Genomic DNA, 23,700 nt, shown 5'->3' with positions numbered 1-23,700 from the left:
AATCCGTTGAACATTGACAATAGATAGAAGATGCGAATCGATTGATTTTACTCTGATAAATCACGGATAAACTTGCCACGTGTTCACATTCCTACAGATATTTTATGCCAGCTGTCTAAAACTGGATTTTACCTTAAAATATGGAGTTGACATTCGAGATTTCGGATACTTCAGCAGCAGACGTCTCGAGATCATATTCAAACCATTTGTGATTTACCCGTAGACATTGGCTTTTATTTTCCGGGATGCTATCCAGAGTGGGACCCAATGAATGGACTTAACACGTGTCACTATCCTTTTAAAAGAAAGGAAAGGAATAAAAGCAAATAATAATAAGGGGGAATCGTATTCGTATACCATCCCTCAACGTAAACTTTCCACCTCAGTCAATCAGTTGGAGTGGGACCACACAAACAGATTGTGATCGGGCAATCTGAACCATTCGATCGATCTACTTTTCGGAAGTAGGTCTTATATATCACCCAATGTCCTTTGCATCTCCATACCAACCGGGGTCCACTCATCGTCTTTTCACTTTTCAGTCTTGATGGATCGATTTAACATGCTTATCGAATCTAGGGACCGTGATCCATTAACGATCTGAATCGTAGATGGCGTGAATTTTGTTCCGTTTGATGCGTAGTTACGGCGGGCCCACAGATAGTGAAGTACACGTCAGATTGGACGTGTGATACTTTCGTGGGACACGTGTCAATGTGGTGTTGTTCCACATCTAGCTTTTTTGTTAACACTTAACACGACTCTAAAGTCTAAACGAGAAGAGAGAAGGGATGAGCCGACGAGCGACCAAAAGCGAAAAAATTCGGTTGGAGCAGAGAGTAAAAAACTGCGGTTCTGAAAAAGGGAGGGAGCGCGAGCGAGCTTCTGAAACTCTTTCTTTGTTAGGGGCTTAGGGCTTTTGACCTGCTTTGCTTCTAGGGTTTCTATTTCCTTCTGATCTTCGACGGTTGGGAATTTGAAGCATTAGCTGGGATTTGCTCGAATTCTTTGCGATCTAGCCGGAATATTTCTGCCGTTCACTGGTTTCCGATTTCTTGACGGCGTTTTCAGGATAGTTTTCGTTTGCAAATATGGTGAATTCCTTGGTCGAACGGGCTACAAGTGATATGCTGATCGGTCCCGATTGGGCGATGAACATTGAGATCTGTGATATTCTAAATCACGATCCTGGGTATGCGATTTGTTCTTCACCTGTTTTGTTTATTTTGTTGGTTGGTGTTTCTCAATTTGTTATTCTGTATGGATTCGAGGTTCATTTCTCTAGTTGCTTGTGTTCCTTGCGAGAAAAAGTCGCTTGTATTAAGTTCAATTCATGGTTGGTGATTCCTGTGCGATTGCTTTGGGGTTGGTGTCTTGGGATGGGGATCAATATTATCGATTAAGGGAAATAGCGGTTTCATGCTTTTGCGTCATTTTATTGTTTTCGAGATTTCTTGAGGGCAGTCAGCAGATTTGGTTAAACAGTTTGCGATTCTGTTTCAGAAAGTTGACACCTTTGGTTAACAAAACTGTCCTCTGTTCATATTTTAGGAGATCTACAATTACGTTTTGACTCATTTGCATCGCTTTATACTGGGTAATTTTATATTTTTGACCTGTAAAAGTTTGTGAATTCACTTCAGACAAAATAGGAAAATCTGGAATGAGGATAAACAGAAAACTGAATTGCGTGAAATTTGTAAGATTTGGTAGAATTCAAAATTTCAGCGGTTGTAACTTCAGTGGAATTTGCATTTTGATCAGATGTCTCCTTCTTACTGAAATTCTGGTGGAGTTTAGTGATTACCGAGTTAGGGGCACTTCCTTAAAAAGGTTCCCCGCAGTAAACAGGGGCTGCTTTCTTTCTATTTTCTTCCTTTCTTTTTTGTCCCCCCATTTTTGTTTCTATCTTTTACCATCAATGATGCTAATCTTAGTAAAGTCTTTAGTATGTGAGTTTTAAAATCGTTCAATAAATTATTTCAGAAAATTGGTTCTTTCCTATCTTTGCTTTCCTAGGAGCTCCTTTTCTTCATTGTAGTTATTGTAAGTTGTAACTTTTAAGGAGATGGCCTCTTTCAAGTTCACTATTCTAACTTGTAAAAAGATTTTGCACTTTGGTCTCCATTATTTTCTTATGTGATCTAGGAGTTTACCCCAAAATAGCAGTTAATTTGGTTCTTGAAATGGGTCTAAGCAAGCTGGAAAGTGGGATCAAGTCACAAAGCCATCGGCTTGTTAGCTTGAGAATTGAGAACAAATTTAGTTTTCCCCACAAAATTCTGGAAAAAAATCTTGAGGCTAACTAATCAATTAAACTAGTGAAAACAGAACTGATAAAGTGGGTGAAGATGAGCTGAAGTAGAGTTAACAGATTTGTTGAGTAAGTAGGCAAGGCTGGTGAGGATTGGCTGTTCTACTATTAAAAGAGAACTACAAAAAGTTAGTAATAAAAAGATAGAAAAAGAAAAGGGGGGGGGGAACGACGGGATAATAGGAAGTGAAAGAGATAATTCAACAATGCAGAAATAGAAGAAAATTAGAATGAAAGAGCTGACCTGACTCCTGAGATAATAATGCAAAGATCATTAAACTATCATCCAATAAAAACAGAAATACCTGTAGTAGACCAAAGATAAGTCCTAATGGAGTCAACATCATTAAGTTTTCATAGGAGTATGGACCTACAAATGGAACCAGCACCTTAGTTGATTGAATCTCCTATAGAGCCCATGGCCTTTAGGACTAGGCCTTCTCTTTAGCCCATTTTTCCTCTCTATCATTATGATTTATGACATGTAGAGTATCTATTGATATCCGTTTACTTACCATCTTTAATGCCAAACCTGCCTCCTTTCTAGGAATGGCAACGGGGTGGGGCACCCCCTCCCCGTCCCCGCCCTGAAGTCACGATACCTTGCCCCGTACCTGCCCCATCCTCGGTGGTGGGGCAGGTTCGGGGCGGGGCATCCATTCCCCATCGGGGACGGGGAATCCCTGAATTTTCCCCGCTCCAAGGCAATTACTTAAAAAATATCTATTTTATGGACAATTTATACATAGGATATAGGAATTTGGGGGTATTTTAGAATTGAATTATAATACTTTAGGGATAATTCAAAAATAAAATTATGGGATCCTAGGATTTTAAAAAATTTAGGGAAAACTTAGAGATATTTTAAATATCAATCTTAAACCTAGATACATTTTACTAATTTACCTTTGGGTTCGGGGCGGGTTCGGGGAATTATATACAAAACCCGCCCCGCCCCGTACCCGGTTCGGGGAAAAATTATTTTCCCTGTCCCCACCCCGTCCTTGTTTAGGGTCGGGGAAAACCTGCCCCATTCGGGGCAGGGCCCCGGTTTTACGGGGGAAATTGCCATCCCTACTCCTTTCTTTTTTAGGTTGTTTTATTACTTGAGGTTTTTCCTCACATGGTTACACATCTCATTTTTGTTCTTCATCAATTTAACATTACATTATCAGCCCACAAATGGGGGAAGGCAATGGTAAGAGGAGTGTCCCCTGACCATAAGTTGGATGATGGAATTTTATATGATTACCATTTCCTAGATTTATGATCAATGGCATGCTCACATAGATTTATTGAAATGAGATAATAAGACAGATGTACAACCCTTAACTGAATGGTCAGAAGACTCAGAACAACAAAGCGTTTTACAATATTACAAGCTAGCCCAGGTTTGGTTATACATCCTAGAAGCTTGCAAACTGGAATTGACATATGCAAATGCTTCTGCCCCATCTGTTGGAGATCATCCCATGTTTGCTATGAATAACAATGTTCCGTCACTTAGATAGTTCCAAAGGGATTTTCAGAGCTATTTTTCCTATGAGAACCAGTTTTTCCAAGAAATGCATCTCCTATCATTGAGTAGCAATTTAGACAAACTTTAAGGTTGAAAGGACAAAACCCTTCTAAAGATGGAAAAGTAACCTTGATCAAGGCAGTCATGAGTTCAGTGTCCAATATCTAGGAAGCTGCTTATTGTTTTCAAAAGGTAATTTGGATGAAATTGATAAAATCCAAGGAAACTTCCTATGATTGTGGAAGGCGAAAAGAAGAAAGTAGCTTGGATAAACTAGAGGAAATTATGCAAGCCAAAGAAAAAAGGGGGCTATTGGTGTCAAGAAAGCAGAGGACATTGACATGGTAGCTTAGCAAAGTTTGGATGGAGAATCCTTCACAAATCGTAATTGTATCCCAAGCAATGGGATCTTTTGGAAATGGAGAGGTATCCCAAGCATTGTTCTGAAAATCGGAATTGTATCATAAATTGTAGAGAAAGTTTAATCAAATTGAATCATGAATCATATTGTAAATTGATATTATTTCTATTTTTTTAAACTTGTCAATATATATATATATATATATATGTATAAATATGTATATAGGAAAGTGATTTTACCCTATTTTTAATCCGTATCTACCATATATGTACATAAAACAATAGAGTTTAGCACTTGAACGATATAAGCCTAAGATGATATTAATCAAGTTTGAAAAGTCAAATAATTCATGTATAATAGCTCTTTAACCTACATATGATGGATCTCCCTTGACAAAACTAAATATAAACAAAACAAAAATGACAAAGCAGAGAACTAATTCTTAATTGAATTTATTTGAGTCATAGTTAATTGTATAAATCACAAGATTTATGAATCAAATCATGGATTTATGGTTTTTGGTTGAAAAGGATTCAGACATAAGATTTAAATTGAAGCCCTTGGTGTTCATGATTGAAATCGTGAATCATATCGTAAATCATAAGACTTTGACAACATTGATCTCAAACTCTAAAGAGCTTATTGCAAAACAAACAAATCAGATGGACAGCTGGAAATAGGAGCAGGATATACTTCTCCATAGATAACTGAACTCTGAATTGCCTTCTGCTATTGCTTATTCCCCCAAACCAATTCAATCTAGTGAACTTGAATTAAGGTGGAAAATTCATTGATCGTGATACAAATGAATGGGGTCGACAAAAACTGAAATCTGTACTCCTGGTAAGCAAAACCAGAGTGGCTGGCTGGCTGCCGAGATTGGATTCAGTCCTCACAAAATGGTGCTCGCACCGTAATCACAGTCACTTGCAGCTGTGCATTGGGAATATCTCCCCGTGAATAAAAACATACAAGTACGGAGATATTCCCAATACACGGTTGCAAGTGGCTGTGAAACCGTTTTGTGAGGACTGAATCTGACTTCCTGGCTGCCCCTTACTATCCCAACCCCACCTCTTGAAGATGGGATGTGGTGGGAGCATCAGAAAATGGCCAATTCACCATAGTGTTCAATCTAAAAGTCTTGTTTCTATGGCTCCTCCTTAAAGGCAGACTTCCCAAAAGTAGAAAACTACATGAAAGAGTACAAATCAGAATAAGCATGCTGCAGATGGATGGTTCCTTTGCAGTCTCTTGAGATAAACTTAGTATCCAAGAGACTGCAAAGGTCATGCAGTCTCTTGAGATACTAGGTTTATCTCTTGATAAGTATGCTGCCAAGCTTAATGGCAAATTCTTTAGGAAATTGCTATTTTCATTACTTCCAAGAGTCCAACTGAGGCCACTTACAGTTACAGGTCATGTGCTCTGCATCCCCTTTTGCTTGATTTACATTCTGGAACTGTGTGTGCTACTCCATTGCTAACACATCCTTTTTTCCCTGTTTTTTTTTTTTTTATAATTATTATTTTTCCCTGTTTATGGTAGCATCTGAATTATTCTGTATTTGACTTGTAACATTGATAATTGTTTTGGTTCATCAGGCAAGCAAAGGATGTTGTTAAAGGCTTAAAAAAGCGTCTTGGAAGCAAGAATCCAAAGGTCCAACTTCTTGCCCTCACAGTAAGCACCATAAATGCTGAAATCTCTGTTTTTTTGATAATTAACTGAAATCTCTGTTTTGAATTTATTAATCTTATTTTTTGTGAATTTGGATGGCAAATATTTCATACTTTTTTTTGGGTACCCAAAGCTATTGTATTTTGGAGCATATATTTCTTTCATGTTCTTAAGCTATTTTCAGAAGGTCTAACCTTCAGTTGGCTAATTTAATTTTACTTGCTTGACATGCTAGCTACTGGAGACATTGATAAAAAACTGTGGGGACATTGTCCATATGCATGTTGCAGAAAAAGATATTCTTCATGAAATGGTGAAGATAGTAAAAAAGAAGGTTGGATTATTTTATACATTTTCACTTATGTTCTGTTTCTCTCATTCCTGAGCAGGGCATATAATGTTTTCCATTTGTTTGCTGCAGCCTGACTTTCATGTCAAGGAGAAAATACTGACTCTAATAGATACTTGGCAAGAAACTTTTGGAGGACCAAGGGCAAGATATTCACAATATTATGCTGCATACCAGGAGTTGTTGGTAAGCTTTGAGATTTGGTACTCGGAATAGTTCTCTTTTATTCTCCTTTGATAGATGCCACTCTATTGGTATCTTTCTATGGCATTATACGTATGAATTTACATGTGAAATACAGAATAAATTTTAATTTGATTAGATGCCAATCAGGTAGTGAACATCTTGGTGCATAATAACAACATTGAGAAGTACTGACATACTGGGATTGCTAAAAGGGAAGTAGTTTAGTATTGTTTGTCTTACATTGTCTAACATAACGTGACTTTACATCTCAGCGTGCTGGAGCAGTATTTCCTCGGAGATCTGAGAGGTCTGCACCCATATTCACACCTCCACAAACACAGCCATTATCATCCTATCCTCAAAATCTGCGTAATTCTGATTATCAGCAAGAGGTAGCTGAGTCTTCTGCAAATTCTGAATTTCCAACCCTGAGGTACACCTTTTTTGGTCATCCATCTTTTTAAAGCAAGCAACTTATAACTAGAAAGTCAAGTATACCCCTCACCTCCATAAATATGTCTTGGCTTAAGCTTGTATTAAACTCTGCCAGTTTCTTTCTTATCCATTTATATTTGATTGAATTGGAAGATTTTACCAGTTTTTATGATCCACAAATTGATTACCAGATTGCTTAAAGCATCTGATGATGTATAAAAACCTTGTGCAGTGGTGTCTTAGTAGGTCGAGCATTCCATACCAAGAAATTCTCAAAGGAATTGATTCCCTGATTATATTTTTGGATAATTGTAAGAGTTTTAAATTGTAACCCTTCTCTTGTTCTTATCTTTTTGCATTAGTTATTGGATGAACTAAGTAGACATTTATAGAGGTTGCATTGTGCATGTTGTTTGCTGATGATATAATATCATTTTCATTCAACAAGGAAATCAGTGCCTAATGCACACCCAAGAAAAGGAGCAGCCTTGGTTTGGCATTATGGGAAGAAAGGAATGCTAGAATATTTCAAGAGAAGGAAGGAGCAGCCAGGAACTGAAGGACTGTGTGTTGAATAGGGCAATACTTTGGTTTGGAAAATTTTCACCAATTCTCATATAATAACTTTTGGAGAAACTGGTCAGCAGTAGTGAGGTGTTCTTCCATTAAGAATAAGATAGTTTCAAGGTGGTCTCCTCTGTCTGAAGGCTCATTGAAGCTGAACTTTGATGGAAGTAGCTTGGGCAATCCTGGGTTATCTGGAATGGGGGGATATTCTGAGGAATGGGATTGGAGAGGTTGTTCTGCTCTACTTGGGTCCTTTAGGATTTGGAGATTCTATTAGGGCAGAGCTATTGGCTCCTGTACAAGGTTTGCCATTTGCAAACCAATTGGGGGTAGAACATTTAACCATTGAAGGGGATTCCAAGGTGGTAGTGGGCTGGTTGAAAACTCCCGAGGATACTATATGGTGCTACAAGAATGAAATTAAGAAATTTAATTGGCTGACAAGGAATATGTTGGTTTCTATACAGTGAGTGGGGAGATCAGTAAATGCTTTGGCTGATGTGTTAGCCAAGCAAGGGGTAAAAAATAGGGAAGAACAGTTTTGGGCTCAGATGTGATTTCTGTAATTTATTCCTAGTTTACTTGTAAGCTATTGTGATAGGCTGCAGCTCATGCCTCTTCATGGGATGCTGTATGAAATTACAATTCTAAATCAGGTTTCTGAATTAAAAAAATTTCACTATTACTCATAAGAAAATGCACACCCAAGAAAAGGTGATACTAAAGTACAAGCAAAGCTGGTCCTCTGGCTCCTCCCCATCCCCCATCTAACTCCCAAACACTACTTGGATGCTTCTCACCATTTGAAGGCATTGGAGCTCACAACAACTTGAATGTTGATGCCTTGCCAATATAAGTATATAACCAGTGTTGAATTTGCTGATCATGGGTTGGTAAGGTCTCCTGCTGGTGGTAGCGGAGACTTGGGAGCGAATCCCGCCTGCACCTGGGTTGGGGGATGGGCTACCCCCTGTTGTGTATTCCCTTGAAAATAATAAAAAAAAAACCAGTGTTGAATTTGCTGATCATTGTATCCAAGTGAACAAAACATTCACTCTACTGGCCAAATGCTTGCCACCCTTATGTTGTGTCTGTGCTGCTATGGTTTATGTGCATTTCCTTCCATCCAATTTATGATTGTCTGAGAATATCCCACCATCATAACATTCTTGTATCCCTTCTGCCATTCCTATCATTACTTATTAGGCCTTGGATTAGTAACAACAGCCCTTATGGAACCTCAAATTGAATTCATCCTGAATAGGATGTTGGGATTTGGCCATTAAATAGCACTTGTGAATACCTAGAATTCCTGGATTTCCTATGAACCTATCGGTTTTTTATTTTTTAATTGATAACTGTTCAATTAGTGAGAAATAATACAGATGTACGATCATGTGAAACATACCCATACAGTTTGGGCTGGCTGAGGCTTCCTACTCTTCGTTTATTATTTACATTCTATTTACATGCATGAACCCCAAAACATTTAATTCCTATTCATGCTTTGATTGTCTAGTGCAGTGCATCAGCCAAGCCATTTGCTGATATTTGATTGTCTACGTTGCTAATATTCTCGTCCCTATTTCAAATCCCATTTCACCTGCACATTCTTGTATTTTATGCCCTGCCCACTCTTAAATCCTGTAGTAATGCCAACAGCTTAGCTCTTCTGGAATTTCCATTACCTACCAGTCCAATGTATATGGCTAGTATGGCTCCATGATCATCCCTAAAAACTCTTCCTTTACCCAGAGGCCTTGGATTGCCCAAGCTCTACCTGTCAAAATAATATAATAACATGAACTTTCCCTTGAATTGGGCCACCAACTGGTACCCACCCTTACATTACCGTTTAAATTACAATTTCCCCATTGGGGAATCGGCTCCCAGTACATTTGCATTTTTGCACCCATGAAAGTATGATTTGGCTTGGTTAGGCAATGGTGACATCCAAACTAGTGAAGCTCTACTTCTGGTTGTAGAAGAAGATGCTACCATTTGCCAGCTATTAAGGATGTTGTTGCTGGAGAAAGGGTAAAAGATACCCAAAGTTGTCACCCACCGGATCACTCTCACAAAAATTGATTCCATTAAGGCTTCTTTCAATCTCTCCTTTTCATTGAATATTCTTTTATTCCTTTCTCCCAGATAGTGTATATGACTTTATTTCTTATGATTACTCATAAAAAGTCCAAAGGACCGCTGCCCCAGTTCAACCCATAACATTTTCTCTCTTTCTTGGTGATGTAAAGAAAGATTCTATAAATAGACTATGAATATCTCATGGAGGATTCCACCTGCAACCAATAGAGAGAAGAACAAATAAAGGAAACAATAGGTTGATCATAGAAGGGGGTTCAAAGCTGGTAATTAGCTGGCCGCAAAAAGATGAGATTGGCTGGTGGAAAATTGTCAATGAAAGGAGGAAATTTAAGTTTTTAGCACAAGATATAGCGATCAAGTTGCAGTGGGTTAAAAGGAGTGCAGATGCCTTTGCTGATGTTTTGGCAAAGCAAAGGGTGGGAAGGGCTCAACTCTTTTGGGCTGTTCTGTAATTGCTTTATGTATTTTGTCATCTTAGAGAGAGTTAAGAGAGTTTATCTCTCTCCGGGATGTTCACTTGTATCTTCATTAATTAATGAAAATTTCTGGTTATTGATAAAAAAAGAGCATAACAAATGGTAGATAGTTTCTCCACTTTCAACTACTTTACCTTCAAAAAAAAAAAAAACTCATGGTGGTTTTGGAGGGTTCCAATCAAGATGTCTAGGATTGAAGATTGTGGAAGAAGAGGTTAGTGTTGGCCAGGCTCTAATGATGTCATCAACAGAGAAACATGCAAAATATCCTCACTTGTTTTAACCCAATGTGTCACTTTAACTGAAATCAATTCAATCAACACTTTTATGATCAGTTTTTTCCTTCCCATGCAGACCACAAGATTGCCACCCTTGTGCATCTCCAAAGAATCTTTCCTCCCTTTTTAGGAGGGGAGATTTAAAAGGCTGAAGTAAGCTTTCCTCTTGCAGTCAAGCTACATGAAGATGGGGTTCAGTTTGTAAGAAATAACCTTTCCATCGTGGTTCAATAAGAAATATCCATGATTGAGAAGAAAAGGGCTGAAATAAGCTTTCAACTTTTAGCGATTTTGTTTTAGTTGGGGACTGGGAGGGTTATTTTTTGGTAATGGGGTTCTGTTTGTCAGATGTTTCTTTTTAGGGAAGGACAGGGGTGTTTGAAGGTTCAGTGTCATCTCTTGGTAGTTTCTTCTTATCAGCTCTTGTATTTTCTTTTTTATTTATAGATTTATTTACTATGAAAAAACATTAGCATTATCTAGTTGGTTGGAAAAAAATAATCCATTAGTCCATTAGTTAGCTGTTTCTAGGATAAGGATAGGGAATCATCATTAGGAAAAAGAAGGGTTTCTCTAAGAATGGACCAAGAGATTGTGTGGAAAGAAAATGCTAGGCAAGAAATCTGACCTATAATGCAATGTTTATATCCATTCAAGAAAATTTCTCCAAATGAAGAAATCAGAGTAATGTCCTGGGTATTGCAATCTTTTTCACATTATCATACATGCTAAAAGTACTATTTGCCTATCTAATATGAGCAACAGAGCAGTTGATAAATGTTGAATGGGCCCATTGTTCCACTGGAACATAGGAACAATTATGGGATCCTTGCAAGGTAACAGAATTGATGAACATATTACTAACTTATTTTCCTACATCTAAGGGGGTCTCTTTTCATGGTTGTGTTTGTGTTTCATCTAGTTCACAAACACAATCAGCATTCTGAAGGAGATTTCTATTTTGTTGCTGGTTCTAGAACCAGCAAATCATGGTTTCACAACCAGCAATGTCCCCATTTTTTGAACACTATGGAAGAAAACTTTTTGAACATAACCACATGGTTCAAAAAGAAGGCTGATGTGGCCAAGTGATTGTGTATCTTGGGCCATATTCCTATATTGTATAAAATTCAATATGTATATATAATTGTATGTACTTTTAACATATTATATGTGTTCACATATTATATATTATTTCTAATATTATATATATGTATATCTATCTTTTTACATACCATATTATATTTTTAACATATTATGTATTATTGTTAACACATGATAAATAAATAGCTGTATGACTGAAGGTGCATGGTGGGTAGATGAATTGCTTCAATATGTGTAGCCACACAGAAGCTGACAATGTTTTGAGTCCAAAAAATAAACCATGAACAGAATGGTGGTTATGGTTCCATGTGATTCAGAACACAACTACAACCCGCTATGGCAGAATGCCTAAGATGGTTCAAAACCAATGTTTTCGTTTTCAAAAAGAGGTGGTATGGTTCTAAAACACAACTGCCCTTTTTTGGACCACGAACCGAAGACCACCTAAGTTGTAAAGTAAAAAAAATACAATGATACAAATTGCAAGTCCATCTTTTGATGGTCTTCATAGCAGTTTATGATCATCAAATTGGATAGTATCATTGATGGTATTTTGGTAAATATCGGTAATGCTCACTCTTTTTTTTTGGGTTCATAAATCCTTGTGTTGTGGATTAACTTATGTTGTCTTTCTCAGCCTGACAGAAATTCAAAATGCACGGGGTATCATGGATGTCCTTGCAGAAATGCTAAATGCTTTAGATCCAGGGAACAAAGAGGTATATTTCCTGATACCATCTAGATTGACATCTTTAACTCTGCAAATTTTCATATATAAATCTAATAAATATCATCATTTTTGTCTGTAGTTGTCAAGGTGCCAAGGCAAAGCTAGATGAACAGAGTGCCCAGATGCCCATATATAAAATCAATATTCAGTAACAGTGAAGAAAATTTTATTAATACTTGTGACAAACAAAATTTAAGGTTTGCATGAAGATTGAAAATCCCAGAATGGGTGACAGGTTACCCCACCCTTAATTGATCTGTTACAATTGAGCCCAATAAAGTCTTTCCTTCACTTGTTTTGCCAAAGCATCAGTCAACCCATTGGCAGATCTATGAACCCAACGAAAATTAGAATTTAAGCCCATTGCCTTTTGTCTGATTTCCCTCATGTGGTTCCTTGTATTGCCAAAGGAAAGAAAGGTGGGTGTTAAAAAGGGAATTGGAAGAGCTCTTGAGGAAAGAGAAAATTTATTGGAGACAAAAATCGTGGTGTAGATGGATTTTAGAGGGAGATGGGAACACTAGATTCTTTCACTCTCTAGCAAATGGAAGAAGAAAGAAAGACTTCATCCATAGTGTGGAGTTTGAAGGAGAAATGTTGTCAAGGAAGGAGGAAATTGTGAGAGATTTTGTGAGTCACTTTAAAGAGACTTATGGAAGAAATGAGGAGGAAAGATCCTTTGCTTGAGTTGGATTGGGCCAGATTGCTTCTGTCCCAAAAAGATCCTATGGAAGATAGGTTCACATTGGAGGAGATAAAAAGAAGTAATTTTCTTAATGGACAATTCAAAAGCTCCAGGACTAGACGGTTTCACCATGGCTTTCTACCAAACTTAGTTGGTTACAGCTGGGTATTCCCGGAGAAGGTGGTGGACATCTTGTGGCAATGGCATGGCAGAGGTCTAGGAATTATACTGGAATACGGTGGCCCATGCAGTCTTGTGGGGCATTTGGGAATTTTGTAAAATAAAGCTAGAAATGCTGAAGATCTAACTTCCTACATCACTTTTCTCTGCAACATTGGGTGATTAATTCTGAAGTTTTCAATGGTCTCTCTTTAAATGATCTCCAGAGCAACCTTCCAGAAATCCTGCACTCCTCTCCAAGATCTGAGTGGACTATGAGGCATTTTCTTAGAGAAGAAGGAGAAATGACTCTAAACTTTGATGGTAGTGCCCAAGGCTCCACAGCTCAAGCAGGAATTGGAGGTGTAATCCGAGGGAAAAGGGGGAATGTTTGCTTGGCTTATAGTGGTCTGATTTGGAGGGCAGATGCTACAAAGGCAGAGGTCTTGGCTGCACTCACAGGAATTCGCCTCGCCAAACGGCTAGGTTTATCCTCTTTAACCATTAAAGAGGATTAACTATAGCATGGTTACGGGAGCAGGTAGGAGGGCCCTGGAAACTAGCCCACTTGATAGCTGAAGCTAGGGATATCTTAGTCTCTATGAATGTGAAGCTGGTCTGGATTCCTAGGGAGCAAAACACTGTTGCTGATAGCCTAGCAAAATCAGGGGTCTTTAGAGATTTCTTGTTTAGTGACAGTTGTTTGCCTTTGTAGTTCTGCCAAGCCGCTCTAGGCTTCAGTACATCCTCCCATGTACTTTTTCTGATGAGATTGTGCAGTGTGCAGTCAGCAAGGTGGTGTCTTGGGTTGCTGTTAATCCAGCATTCAATCATGTAAATGTAGCCAGGAACTCAGGACTTAGTCCCTTTGGCAGCTGTAACTTTTTGTTATTTCTAGCCATTCCCATAGTGGACTGACTTCTTCTGTAATCTTTCTTCAATTTTCAATAAAATTACCTTACCTTTTCCAAAAAAAAAAAGATGAATTGTTGGAAGTCTTCAATGAATTTTGGTTTAAATGAGAAGTAAATCCGGGCACAAATGCCACTTTTATTGCAGTATTCCTAAGAAGAAAGAAGCTTACACCCAAAGGTCCTGTCAGGGAGATTTAGCAAGGTATTGCTGTTTGTGATTTCACAAAATAAAGGAGCTTTTGTTCAGGGGAGACAAATAGTAGACCAAATTCTGATTGCAAATGAATATGTAGAGGAAAAGAGGAAAAGAAAGGATGGAAGTTTAATTTGCAAATCAGATATGGAAAAGGCTTATGATTTCCTGGATGGATGACAACAGTCCAGGTGTGTGGAAGTTCAGACATCTAAACAGAGAAATAAAGAGCTTAGCAAAGGGTCTTGAGACAAGTTTCAAGTGGGTTAACAGAACTTCAAATGGGATATCTGGTATTTTGGCAAAACAGGGGGTGTATAGGGATCAATATTTTTGGGCAGATTTGGGTTACATTTGTAACTTCTGACAAGCTTTGTCTCTCATGTCTTTAAAAGTTGATCTTAAATCTGTACTGTAAATTCCCCACTTATAATGAAATGAAAATGCTATTGATTACTGATCCAAAAAACAGTTCATTAGATTTAGCTGCTTACATATTCTTGATCCCTCTAGTGCAGCCAACATTTCTGCTTTGATAGGGTTACCTTGACCCTTGGGCCTGAGTATAATGCCATGGTAGACCCATAATGGACTTCTAAAGCCCCTCCAGAGCCCGTCAACCCCATATTTCCTAAATGTCAGCCATCAAAGTTTAATTTTGTGTAATTAGGTCTAGAAAGGGGCCCGTGCAACTTTGGGAAGGATCTTGAAATTGATGAGGAGGCTGTTCAATGCTACCCTCTACACATTTCATCCATGGGAAATGGAGAGAACAATGCCAAAATCTTTGCCCTATGCACTATATTAATTGTTATACTTCCACTAACTTCTTCCACCTCCTGTGCATTCTCCTCAAAGATCCTTGCATTATGTCCCTCTGAAATTGCCCATATTAAAGCTACCCTTGTACATTTCTATCCCCTTATGCCCAAAAAAATCCAAGCAAAATGAGCTTTTCATATCTGTTGGGGCTGTCCACCTACAACCAAAGAAAAAACCTTCTCTATATACTAGAAGCAAAGGAGCAGGGGATTAGTGAATGGTATAAAGACTCCCCACTTGAATTATAAAAGCACCATTTAGGTGTTCTTTTTTGTAATACATCACAAGTATTCATTTTCTTGTGCAACACCTCTCAACACAAAGCCCTTTTCTTGGATGGAACTGTTCTACTCCATATTTCATTAGCTGGAAAAGGTTGAGGGATGAGGGAGGAAAGAGTTAAGACTTAAGACCTTGAAGAAAGAAGCACATGAAAAGACACCTGAAGGAACTGCTTTCCAAATTCTGCCATCCAGTAGTGACACATCCAAGAAAACATGTTCTAGGGGCCCTATGCTATCAATAACATTGGATAGTTAAGAGTCGCAAGTGCCTCTAAATAAACCAAAGTTCCAGCTTAGTTCTGGGTTTCCACAAAAGAAAAAATAGTTTTTGTTTTGAGGGAAGATAAATAATAGAGATTTGAAAGACAATCTTTCGAAGGACAATCACCCAACTGAACATCCTCCCAGAGTTTGATCTTACTACCCAAACAAGCATCATAGTGAGTGCGAGAAGGGAAAAAATAATTAGCAATAACATTCATCAAAGTAGCTTTAAATTTTATATCAGTACATGAAAAATCATCATGTTCATGAATATGGATATTTGAAGTTATTTTACTGCTCGAAAACAAACTAAAAAGAAAGGCAGAACCCTTGTTTTACAAGAAAGTGACGAGAAATTAAAGCAACAGAGCCCCTGTTATATTGCAAAAAAAATTGATCAGAAAATTTACTGCAATAATCAAACAGAAAATAAAGGGGGTGGAGCCCCAGATTTACTTACAAAATTGAAAAGAATTTAAGGGGGTGGAGCCCTTGTTTCACTACTAAAATTGAACAAAAATTAATGAAATGGAACCACTTTTTAGTGGTTACAATCGTTTTAGAGGGTGGTTTTCCGTGTCAAGTGTTCCTCCTTGGAAGAGTTAAAAGGGAGGGTTGTTTTCTGTGTCAACTCTTGGCTGAAGATTGCAGATCTATTTAGAAGCATTCTCCAGTTCTTTGTGGGAGATTTAGAAAGAAACCTGGGGAAGGTTCTAAGTTCTTCGTGCCTGGAAGTTGCTCACACTGCTCCTTTGGCTCCAAGACCCTTTTTCTGAGTATATTCTCCAGTTTGATGCGATATTCAGAGAACCGGACTGGGCATAGAACCGGAGAAGGGATAGGTTCATGGGTCAGAGGTTCAACTGGGGTTGAACCAGAGGTCAAACCGTGATGATGTGGCATACACATAAATATACTATGAGTCATATAAATACTATATATAATATATTTTACAACTTTTAGTATACTTAAAATATGGTGGATGGATGGCAAGTTTCTTAATTTTTAAAGCAAATGACTAGGGTTCAAATCTCTTAATTTACATTTTCTTTAAAATACGTGCATAATAAAGTAATATGTACAATTAAAAGTCATTAATTAACACAAGTAAAGAGACAGACTAGTGGTAATTAAGCAGTATATAAAAATAAGAGGTCATGGGTTCAAGACTTGTTAAACATGTTTTAAAATTTCAATTATTTAAGGACCTGGGCGGTTTCATGAAACTGGGACTGGTTCACCGGGTTTTTAACAAATACGGTTATTGGGGTGTGGCCAAACCGGCCAGGGTCTTGGGTCATGGTTCAAATGGTTTGATTGGCCGGTCTGGTCCGGTTTCCTAAACACTGGTTGGATGGCAGATGTCTGAGCAGGCTAAGTCACAGGGGTCAGGCAGGGATAGGAGGCATACTTCTAACCTCCTCTGGAAATCTAGTTTGGGCCTTCAGTGGGCCCATTGGGGAGGCTGAAGCAATTGAAGCCAAGGTGCAGGCTTTGTTGGTGGGTCTGAGGGTTGTGATGTCCCTGAATGTCTCTTCTTTGGTGCTAGGAGACTCAAAGGTTATTATCAGTTGTATGCTAGAACAGCAGGAGGGGCCTTGGAGACTCTCCCATCAGTTCAATGAAATTTGGGAAATTCTGTCTTGGATGCTCTGTACCTTCAGGTGGATCCCTAGAGAGCTGAATACTGTGGCAGATGCTCTAGCTAAATATGGGGTGTACATGGGAGGATGTACAATAAAAACCAGTTAAGCCCAAGAAGACAGCTATAAGCCTACTACAAAAGCATAACATTAGCACTTTGCAAGAAACCCCTGTTCAGCTCTGTTTTAGCTAAGGAATCAGCTGATACACTCCGACTCCTAAGCGCCAGGGCAACAACTATGATATTGTCGGACTCAGACTGGATCTGATGGTTAGACTGCCAGAAGCAGGAAAATGGTATTTTGGTTGCCTGGTTCTTAGAAATGTTGACTTGGTCAAACTTATCTCATTTAAATGTGCTAATATATGTTGTAGTCTCTAACATTTATTGTTTCAAGCATATTTTGATGTAAAATAGCTTTAAAAGATAATCTAGAATCATTTCCAGTACTTTTCAATATTTAAAAATTTTTCACATTTTTATTTTAACTAGTTGAATGGTCGAACTGCTCAACCTTGATTCAGTCACCAAAATGGTTCTCTGTTGAGGCTGATTCTGACAACATTGAGTAACATTGATCAAAGAAGTGATGGCTTTCTTGAAAAATATGACAAGATTTTTAGTTTGTCACTTTGTTGTGGCTCTGAGTGACATGTTAATCTGGAATTGGAAGAATTCTAATTCAGCACATTCACATTGATGTCATGGTTATTTTCACACAGTTGAGTTGATGTTGCTCTACCCTACCATTTCTTATTGCCATCTGAGTTGATTAGAGACCTTTAAATTTCTTTTTTACATTTGTGCCTGCACTATGAACTGCAGCTTCCATTTTATATATTGCATTTTTTTCTCAGTCAATGTAGTGCCAATTTACAGGGGCTCAGGCAGGAGGTAATTGTGGACCTGGTCGACCAGTGCCGCACATACAAGCAGAGAGTAGTTCACCTTGTTAACACAACATCGTAAGCCCTTTTATTAGTGAATTTATGCAAATGATAATACCTGGAACTCTTTTAACATGATAAATACCAATGCAATTATGGAAATTGACATGAATGATAAAATCAATTTTCCTGCTATGATAAGGCCTTTTATTATCTCATTCAAACAAAAATTTTATAGTTTTATTACTGCAGGAGTCTTGCAAGCTGCAAATATTGGGAATGAGTTGTCGGCCTTTAACATGTGTATTAGCAGATTATAATATGTATATCCTTATAAATGACTTGTTTATATGTTGGTATTTTTGTGTTATATATCTGCCTATGTTTATTACTGAGCTGATTGCCAATATAAGCAGTGAGCATACATAAAGTTGTCGTTATTCATCATCTATAGTAAATTTTGTTTTATCAACCACTAATTAAGAACCCCATGGTAGGGGGCAACCATACAAGTATTTGTTTAATACCCCATTATCCTGGTGACAAAGTCTTGAAGCATTTAAGCTAGGTGAGTTATTTGATTTAGGGGACTAAGGGGGTTCTTGGGACTGGTGTTGCATTCCTGTTTAGAGTCCATGTAAGCACCATGCAGGCATTTTGACTTCACAGTACCAGAATCACATTTGGTTGGGTAGATTTGCGTTCAAACATTTGTATCACCTTTTACGTTGAATTATGTGCATGGGGGTGTTGGGGAAATGTCTTTTTAGCCTTCCCCCCAAAGGGGGGGGGGGGGTGTTTCCACTTTGGTTGCCTTATGTGAACCCTAATGGTGCTTATGTGTATTAAACTATGCAGTGTGTTATGTTCCAAAACATCTTGCTTTCCTGATTTCCAATGCTATAATTCAGGTTCAAATATTGAGACTTAAAACTCCATGGTGCCAAACACCCACTAAATGAGGTTTAATTTGTAAATTAAACAACATACTTTATCTAGAAGAATGTGAACCCCACCAGCATAACATTGTAAAAGCCTTTGTACTGGGTTTTTTATTTGAATTAGGAGATTAAATTTGATTTGATTTGTGACTAAAATTAACTGGATCGTTAGATTTAATTTGTGATTTAAGGATATGAAATGAACCTCTATGTGAATTAAAAAACAAAACAATTTCGGAGTTAGAGTGGGATCCAATCCACTCTAGATTTTTTTTTTTTTTAATTTTGAATTAGAAATTGTTTTTTAGCCCAGGCGCCATTTTTTGGTGCTATGTTAAAACCTCAAGCAGTCAGGCATGAGAGCGGGGTTCAGGGCTGAGAGTGGTCACTCCTTCCATTCAGAAAGGAGGGTTGCATAAATTTTCATTAGAAGGGTTATTACCTAATGCTTACATATTAACCAACCAGTGAAATCCATAGCTGTCAAACATCAATGCATGCCCTTGTGTATATATTCATTGTGAACTTATTAAAAATACCATTAGTAAAATTACCTAACAACCTAAAGATGTATTATACTTGCAAAATTCCTTGACATTAAAACATATTATGTTCCACTTGCATCTTAAATGAATTGAATGACTTTTTTGATCCGGTTGACTTGCTCAATATTTATCTTATTCTATTTTACTTTCACCTATTTCAGGGATGAATCTTTGCTTTGTCAAGGACTAGCATTGAATGATGACTTGCAGCGTTTACTGGCAAAACATGAAGCAATTGCTTCAGGAACTTCTGTCCAAGTGGAGAAACCTAAACCTCTTCAGGAACCTCTTCAGGCTCTTGTAGATGTTGACAGAGCTGCAGTAACTTCCCGAGAGAATACACAGCCTGATGGGAGGTACTAATACATTACTACACTTCTCGTGGGTATTTCTTGGTTATCAATTATTCATCATTCTCGTGGGAGGTACTAATACATCAGTGCTCTGAGAAGGGAGTAATTTAGTCATAGTTTAGCATCCTTCTATGGATGTAGTTGGTCATACTAAAAAAATTATAACCTTGATAAATTTAGTCAATATCTGAACTGGAGGTATACATACTTGATCTACACTTTCTGGTTTTTTGGACGCCATCTCGTTCTCTTCAACCATGACTTTCTTCCCCATTATGATTTCCCTCTCTGCTGTAGTTAAAAACAATGAGTTTTTTCGTTTCTGTTTTTTTTTGCCACACAGGTCTACTTCAAGTTCTAATCCAGGGAGTCAACCTTCTCTTCAGTTGGTCCCAGTAACTCCTTCAGCAACGGCTGACCCAAAAATGGACCTTCTCAGTGGGGATATTTACAATTCACCAACTCAGGGGAATTCACTAGCTCTTGTCCCCGTTGGAGAGCCCCAGCCATTCGGTCCTGCTGCATCACAGCAGACAGTTGATCCTTTAGCTCAGCAGAACCTTCTTGCTCTTTCTGACATGTTTCCCCAAAGCAATAATACCACGGATTCTATGAATTCCAACTCAACATATCCAGCTGCACAAACATACCCTTCAGCAGCACAGTTTCCTCAGCAGCAGCAATTGCAGCCACCACAACCCACATTTTATTCGAATGGAAGTACCCCAAACATGGGTTTACCTCAATCACCAAATGCCAATCCTCCATGGAACAACCAGGTTGCTCAAGGCTTTAACCACCAGCAAGAACAGCCTGTATATGGTACCTCTATACCTCCCTAATTGTTTCCTTGAAACTATAGTTGTATGAACTTTCTACTTAACCTACATCTACATTCTGGGATATTCAACAGGTGCAAGTTCTCAAAGCAGTGGCACACTGCCACCACCACCATGGGATAGTCAACCAATGGAAGCAAGCCAACAGTCAGGCACTTATTACCCCCAACCAATGCAAGTTACCCATGTGGTGGTCACACACTCCCAACCGGTACAGAGTGACTTAAATTCTCAGCCTATGGGGAATAACCAGGGGATTGGTATGTATGTTCAGCCCGTTCCAAGCACCCAACTAGCAGCCATTAATCATCAGTCGATTCAGAACAATCAAATGTTGGGCATGCTTCCTCAGCCAATCCAGGCAGGGCAGATGATGGGCATGCTTCCTCCACCAATTCTAGCCAGCCAGATGGCACATATGAATCTTCAGCCAATGCAAAACGTTGGGTACGGGTATGGTGCACAGGCTCAGTTCCTTGAACAGAGGATGTATGGGCTCTCAGTACAAGACGACAATGCTTTGAGGAACTCTTATTCCTTGGGATCGACGACATCATCATACCTGCCACCTATGAAACCATCCAAGCCAGAGGATAAGTTGTTTGGCGACCTTGTGGACATGGCCAAGTCAAAGACGAAGAAAATCACTCCTGGGCTGTCAGGAAGTATGTAAAATGATTGATGTGATGTTTTTTGTTCTTATTTTTTCCCCTAAAATTTTCAAAATCTTACTTATTTTTCTATATATTTTCCTTCACTTTGATCTGCTATTGTATTGCTTGTCTGGCGATTGAAATCATGTACATTCCCTGTAGAGAGAAATTGAAAATCAGACATTTCCTTTGTTTAGGATGGGTCACCCCTTCTTTTTCTCCTACCTAGCCAGTAGGAGGAAGATGGTTCTAGTTTCTTCACCTTGGAGGCTTATTTCTTGTTGATATGTTGGTAGCTAATGGGCTTTTTACATGTTCTAGGCTTCTAGCTGAAAAATCAGTGTTGCAATAGTGATGCATCACTATTTTAACATTCTTTTAACAATCACATCACTATTGCAATATCAGTGTTGCAATAGTGATGCCATTGTTCAAAGCATTTCTAGGTACTGGGTTAATGCAACTTTTAACACTTTTCTGGTCACGAGGATGATATTTGTCAGTTTTTAGCTAATAACTATCGGATCAATATGATCATGATAGCAATTCTTTCAACCCAGGTTTAAATGGCTGGTTAGATTGGTCAATTCTTTCAACTCAGTTAACAACCTGTTGATCCGGTCAAATGAACTATAGAACATCTGACCCAGCCAGCAGGTCATAGATCAGACATTGGTTTTCTTTTCTATTTTTTACAGTGTTTAGATGATTGATTGACCTGAAAACTGAATCTGGGTCCTGGGTAATAGTCATAAAAGTTAAATTTGATTATATAACGTTAATTTATATCTTTTTCCTTTACTTACACTAGTATATATATATATATATATATATATATATATAATTATAATTATATAATCTATTTACTAATAATTAAAAAAGAATTATTCATATCACATGACCTATTTTTTTCAAAATGATTATTCTATTTTTTCATTTTTATTTTAAATTCTCTTATTAATGATGTCATGCATCTTATTGAATCACTTTTAAAACATCTCCGTTCCCTAAAATTTCTTCTAGGTTATTTCCTTCACCTAAAACTTTTTACTAAAACATCTCTCAAATGCTATCTCACATCCCCAATATACTATTAGGGGTGTGAATCGAGCGGGTTGGGCTGGGTTTAAGGTCAACCTAGGCCTAACCCTAAGATTATGGCCGAAAGCCCAAGGTCAAACCAGATCTTCCCGACCCGAGTCCAGCTGGCAATGCAATTTGATGCACTTGAGTTGGGCTCAGGCCCAAGCCAGGCTTGGGTTGGTCAATGAACCCACTCTAAAATTATATATATATATATATATATATATGTATGTATATATGTAGATACATATCTATATATGTATGCATGAATGTGTAAAGTCGGATCAGGCTCAGGCTGGGTTAAGGTTACTTGGCTAGGCCCAGGCATAACAATTCCGAAGTCTTGGGCCCGAGCCCAGACTGAAGACTGAAAATCCAAGCCCAATTGGTGTAAAATTTTGGGTTGGCCAGTTTGGACTCGGGTTGGGCCCACCCAAATTGCACCCCTATATACTATCGCTACTCTCTCTCTCTCTCTCTCTCCTAAATCTGCAGCTGTTATTTTGATTAGGTTTTCTTTGATTCTTTGCCTGGACTCTGGGGATTGGTTTAGAGCTATAGTGCTATACAAAATTATAAACAAACAATAAAGCAAATCTCAGTCGTCCTCTTTATCGAGATGAAAAAGAGTGGGATAAGACAGATGGACTATTAGACTGAAGACACTGAACACAAAATCTGTGGAAGTTAATGCACTTGTTAGCTTTAAGAAATAAGGATAAAAACAAGATGCCCACATGGGTGTGACGCTGAGGAGATTGTAAAATACCTATTCCATATATGTAACTCGGCGAGAGCAATCTGGTTCAGCATTCGTCTTTGTTGGAGATCCGATAATTCAATTTTTGCTCCGTTGAGGATTGGCTGCAATATCTAATATCAGAACTGGATCTTGCAAACGAGGAGAGTTAGAAACAAGAAGGTTTTCAGTAACTTAAAGCCATGTCCGATGGACTGGTTTGTTACCTTTTGCAGAATTCTAGGTCATTTGTAATGTAACTGTTGCAGATGGAAGAGCTCCATTGGCTTGGTTATTGGTGGATGAAATAAAGTTTGTTAGAGGGGGACTGAGACGAAGATGGCTGATGAAGCGGAGGTAACGAATTTTGTCAATTTTGTGTGTGTTTTCTTTCTTACTTTTTTTTTTTTTTGTAAAAAGCACTCAATTATATTAATTATATTCAAGGCCTCAAGGGTTATACTAAAATGTGAGAATCATAAGCTATAGAAAAACTTTGACCGCTTATATATATATAATACAAAGTTTTAGTCTATAATAAAAATTAAGATTTGAGGCAAAAAAAGACACTTTATTTGACAAAAAAGTG

At 38.1% G+C, this 23,700-nt stretch overlaps 1 protein-coding gene across 2 annotated transcripts; it reads left to right on the top strand.

Moving 5' to 3' along the window:
- Window positions 1-772: 772 nt before the first annotated feature.
- On the top strand, window positions 773-21,485 carry LOC104592165 (TOM1-like protein 9). Of its 2 annotated transcripts, none has more exons than XM_010251383.3 (10): window positions 773-1,192; window positions 5,799-5,856; window positions 6,110-6,208; window positions 6,296-6,409; window positions 6,682-6,842; window positions 12,013-12,094; window positions 17,951-18,036; window positions 19,606-19,800; window positions 20,141-20,619; window positions 20,711-21,485. In XM_010251383.3, exons 1-10 carry the CDS (start codon window positions 1,092-1,094, stop codon window positions 21,307-21,309), a joined length of 1,974 nt encoding a protein of 657 aa, XP_010249685.1. In that variant the 5' UTR covers window positions 773-1,091; the 3' UTR covers window positions 21,310-21,485. The 2 variants fall into 2 exon arrangements, with proteins under 2 accessions (XP_010249685.1, XP_010249684.1); XM_010251382.3 differs by having other exon boundaries at window positions 5,799-5,877.
- Window positions 21,486-23,700: the final 2,215 nt, after the last annotated feature.

Source organism: Nelumbo nucifera, chromosome 8 (assembly GCF_055504915.1).
Source record: "Nelumbo nucifera cultivar China Antique chromosome 8, China Antique-T2T, whole genome shotgun sequence".
Classification (NCBI taxonomy): Eukaryota; Viridiplantae; Streptophyta; class Magnoliopsida; order Proteales; family Nelumbonaceae; genus Nelumbo; species Nelumbo nucifera.
Note: the sequence above shows the minus strand (reverse complement) of the source record. Positions and strands in the feature narration are given on the sequence as shown.

What these genes read in the sequence shown, in the direction of transcription:
- LOC104592165 (XM_010251382.3), top strand. Translation starts at nt 1,092, where the DNA reads ATGGTGAATTCCTTGGTCGAACGGGCTACAAGTGATATGCTGATCGGT. An exon ending in CTGCATACCAGGAGTTGTTG is followed by an intron (nt 6,410 to 6,681) that starts GTAAGCTTTGAG and finishes TTTACATCTCAG; the next exon opens with CGTGCTGGAGCAGTATTTCC. An exon ending in TCTGAATTTCCAACCCTGAG is followed by an intron (nt 6,843 to 12,012) that starts GTACACCTTTTT and finishes TGTCTTTCTCAG; the next exon opens with CCTGACAGAAATTCAAAATG.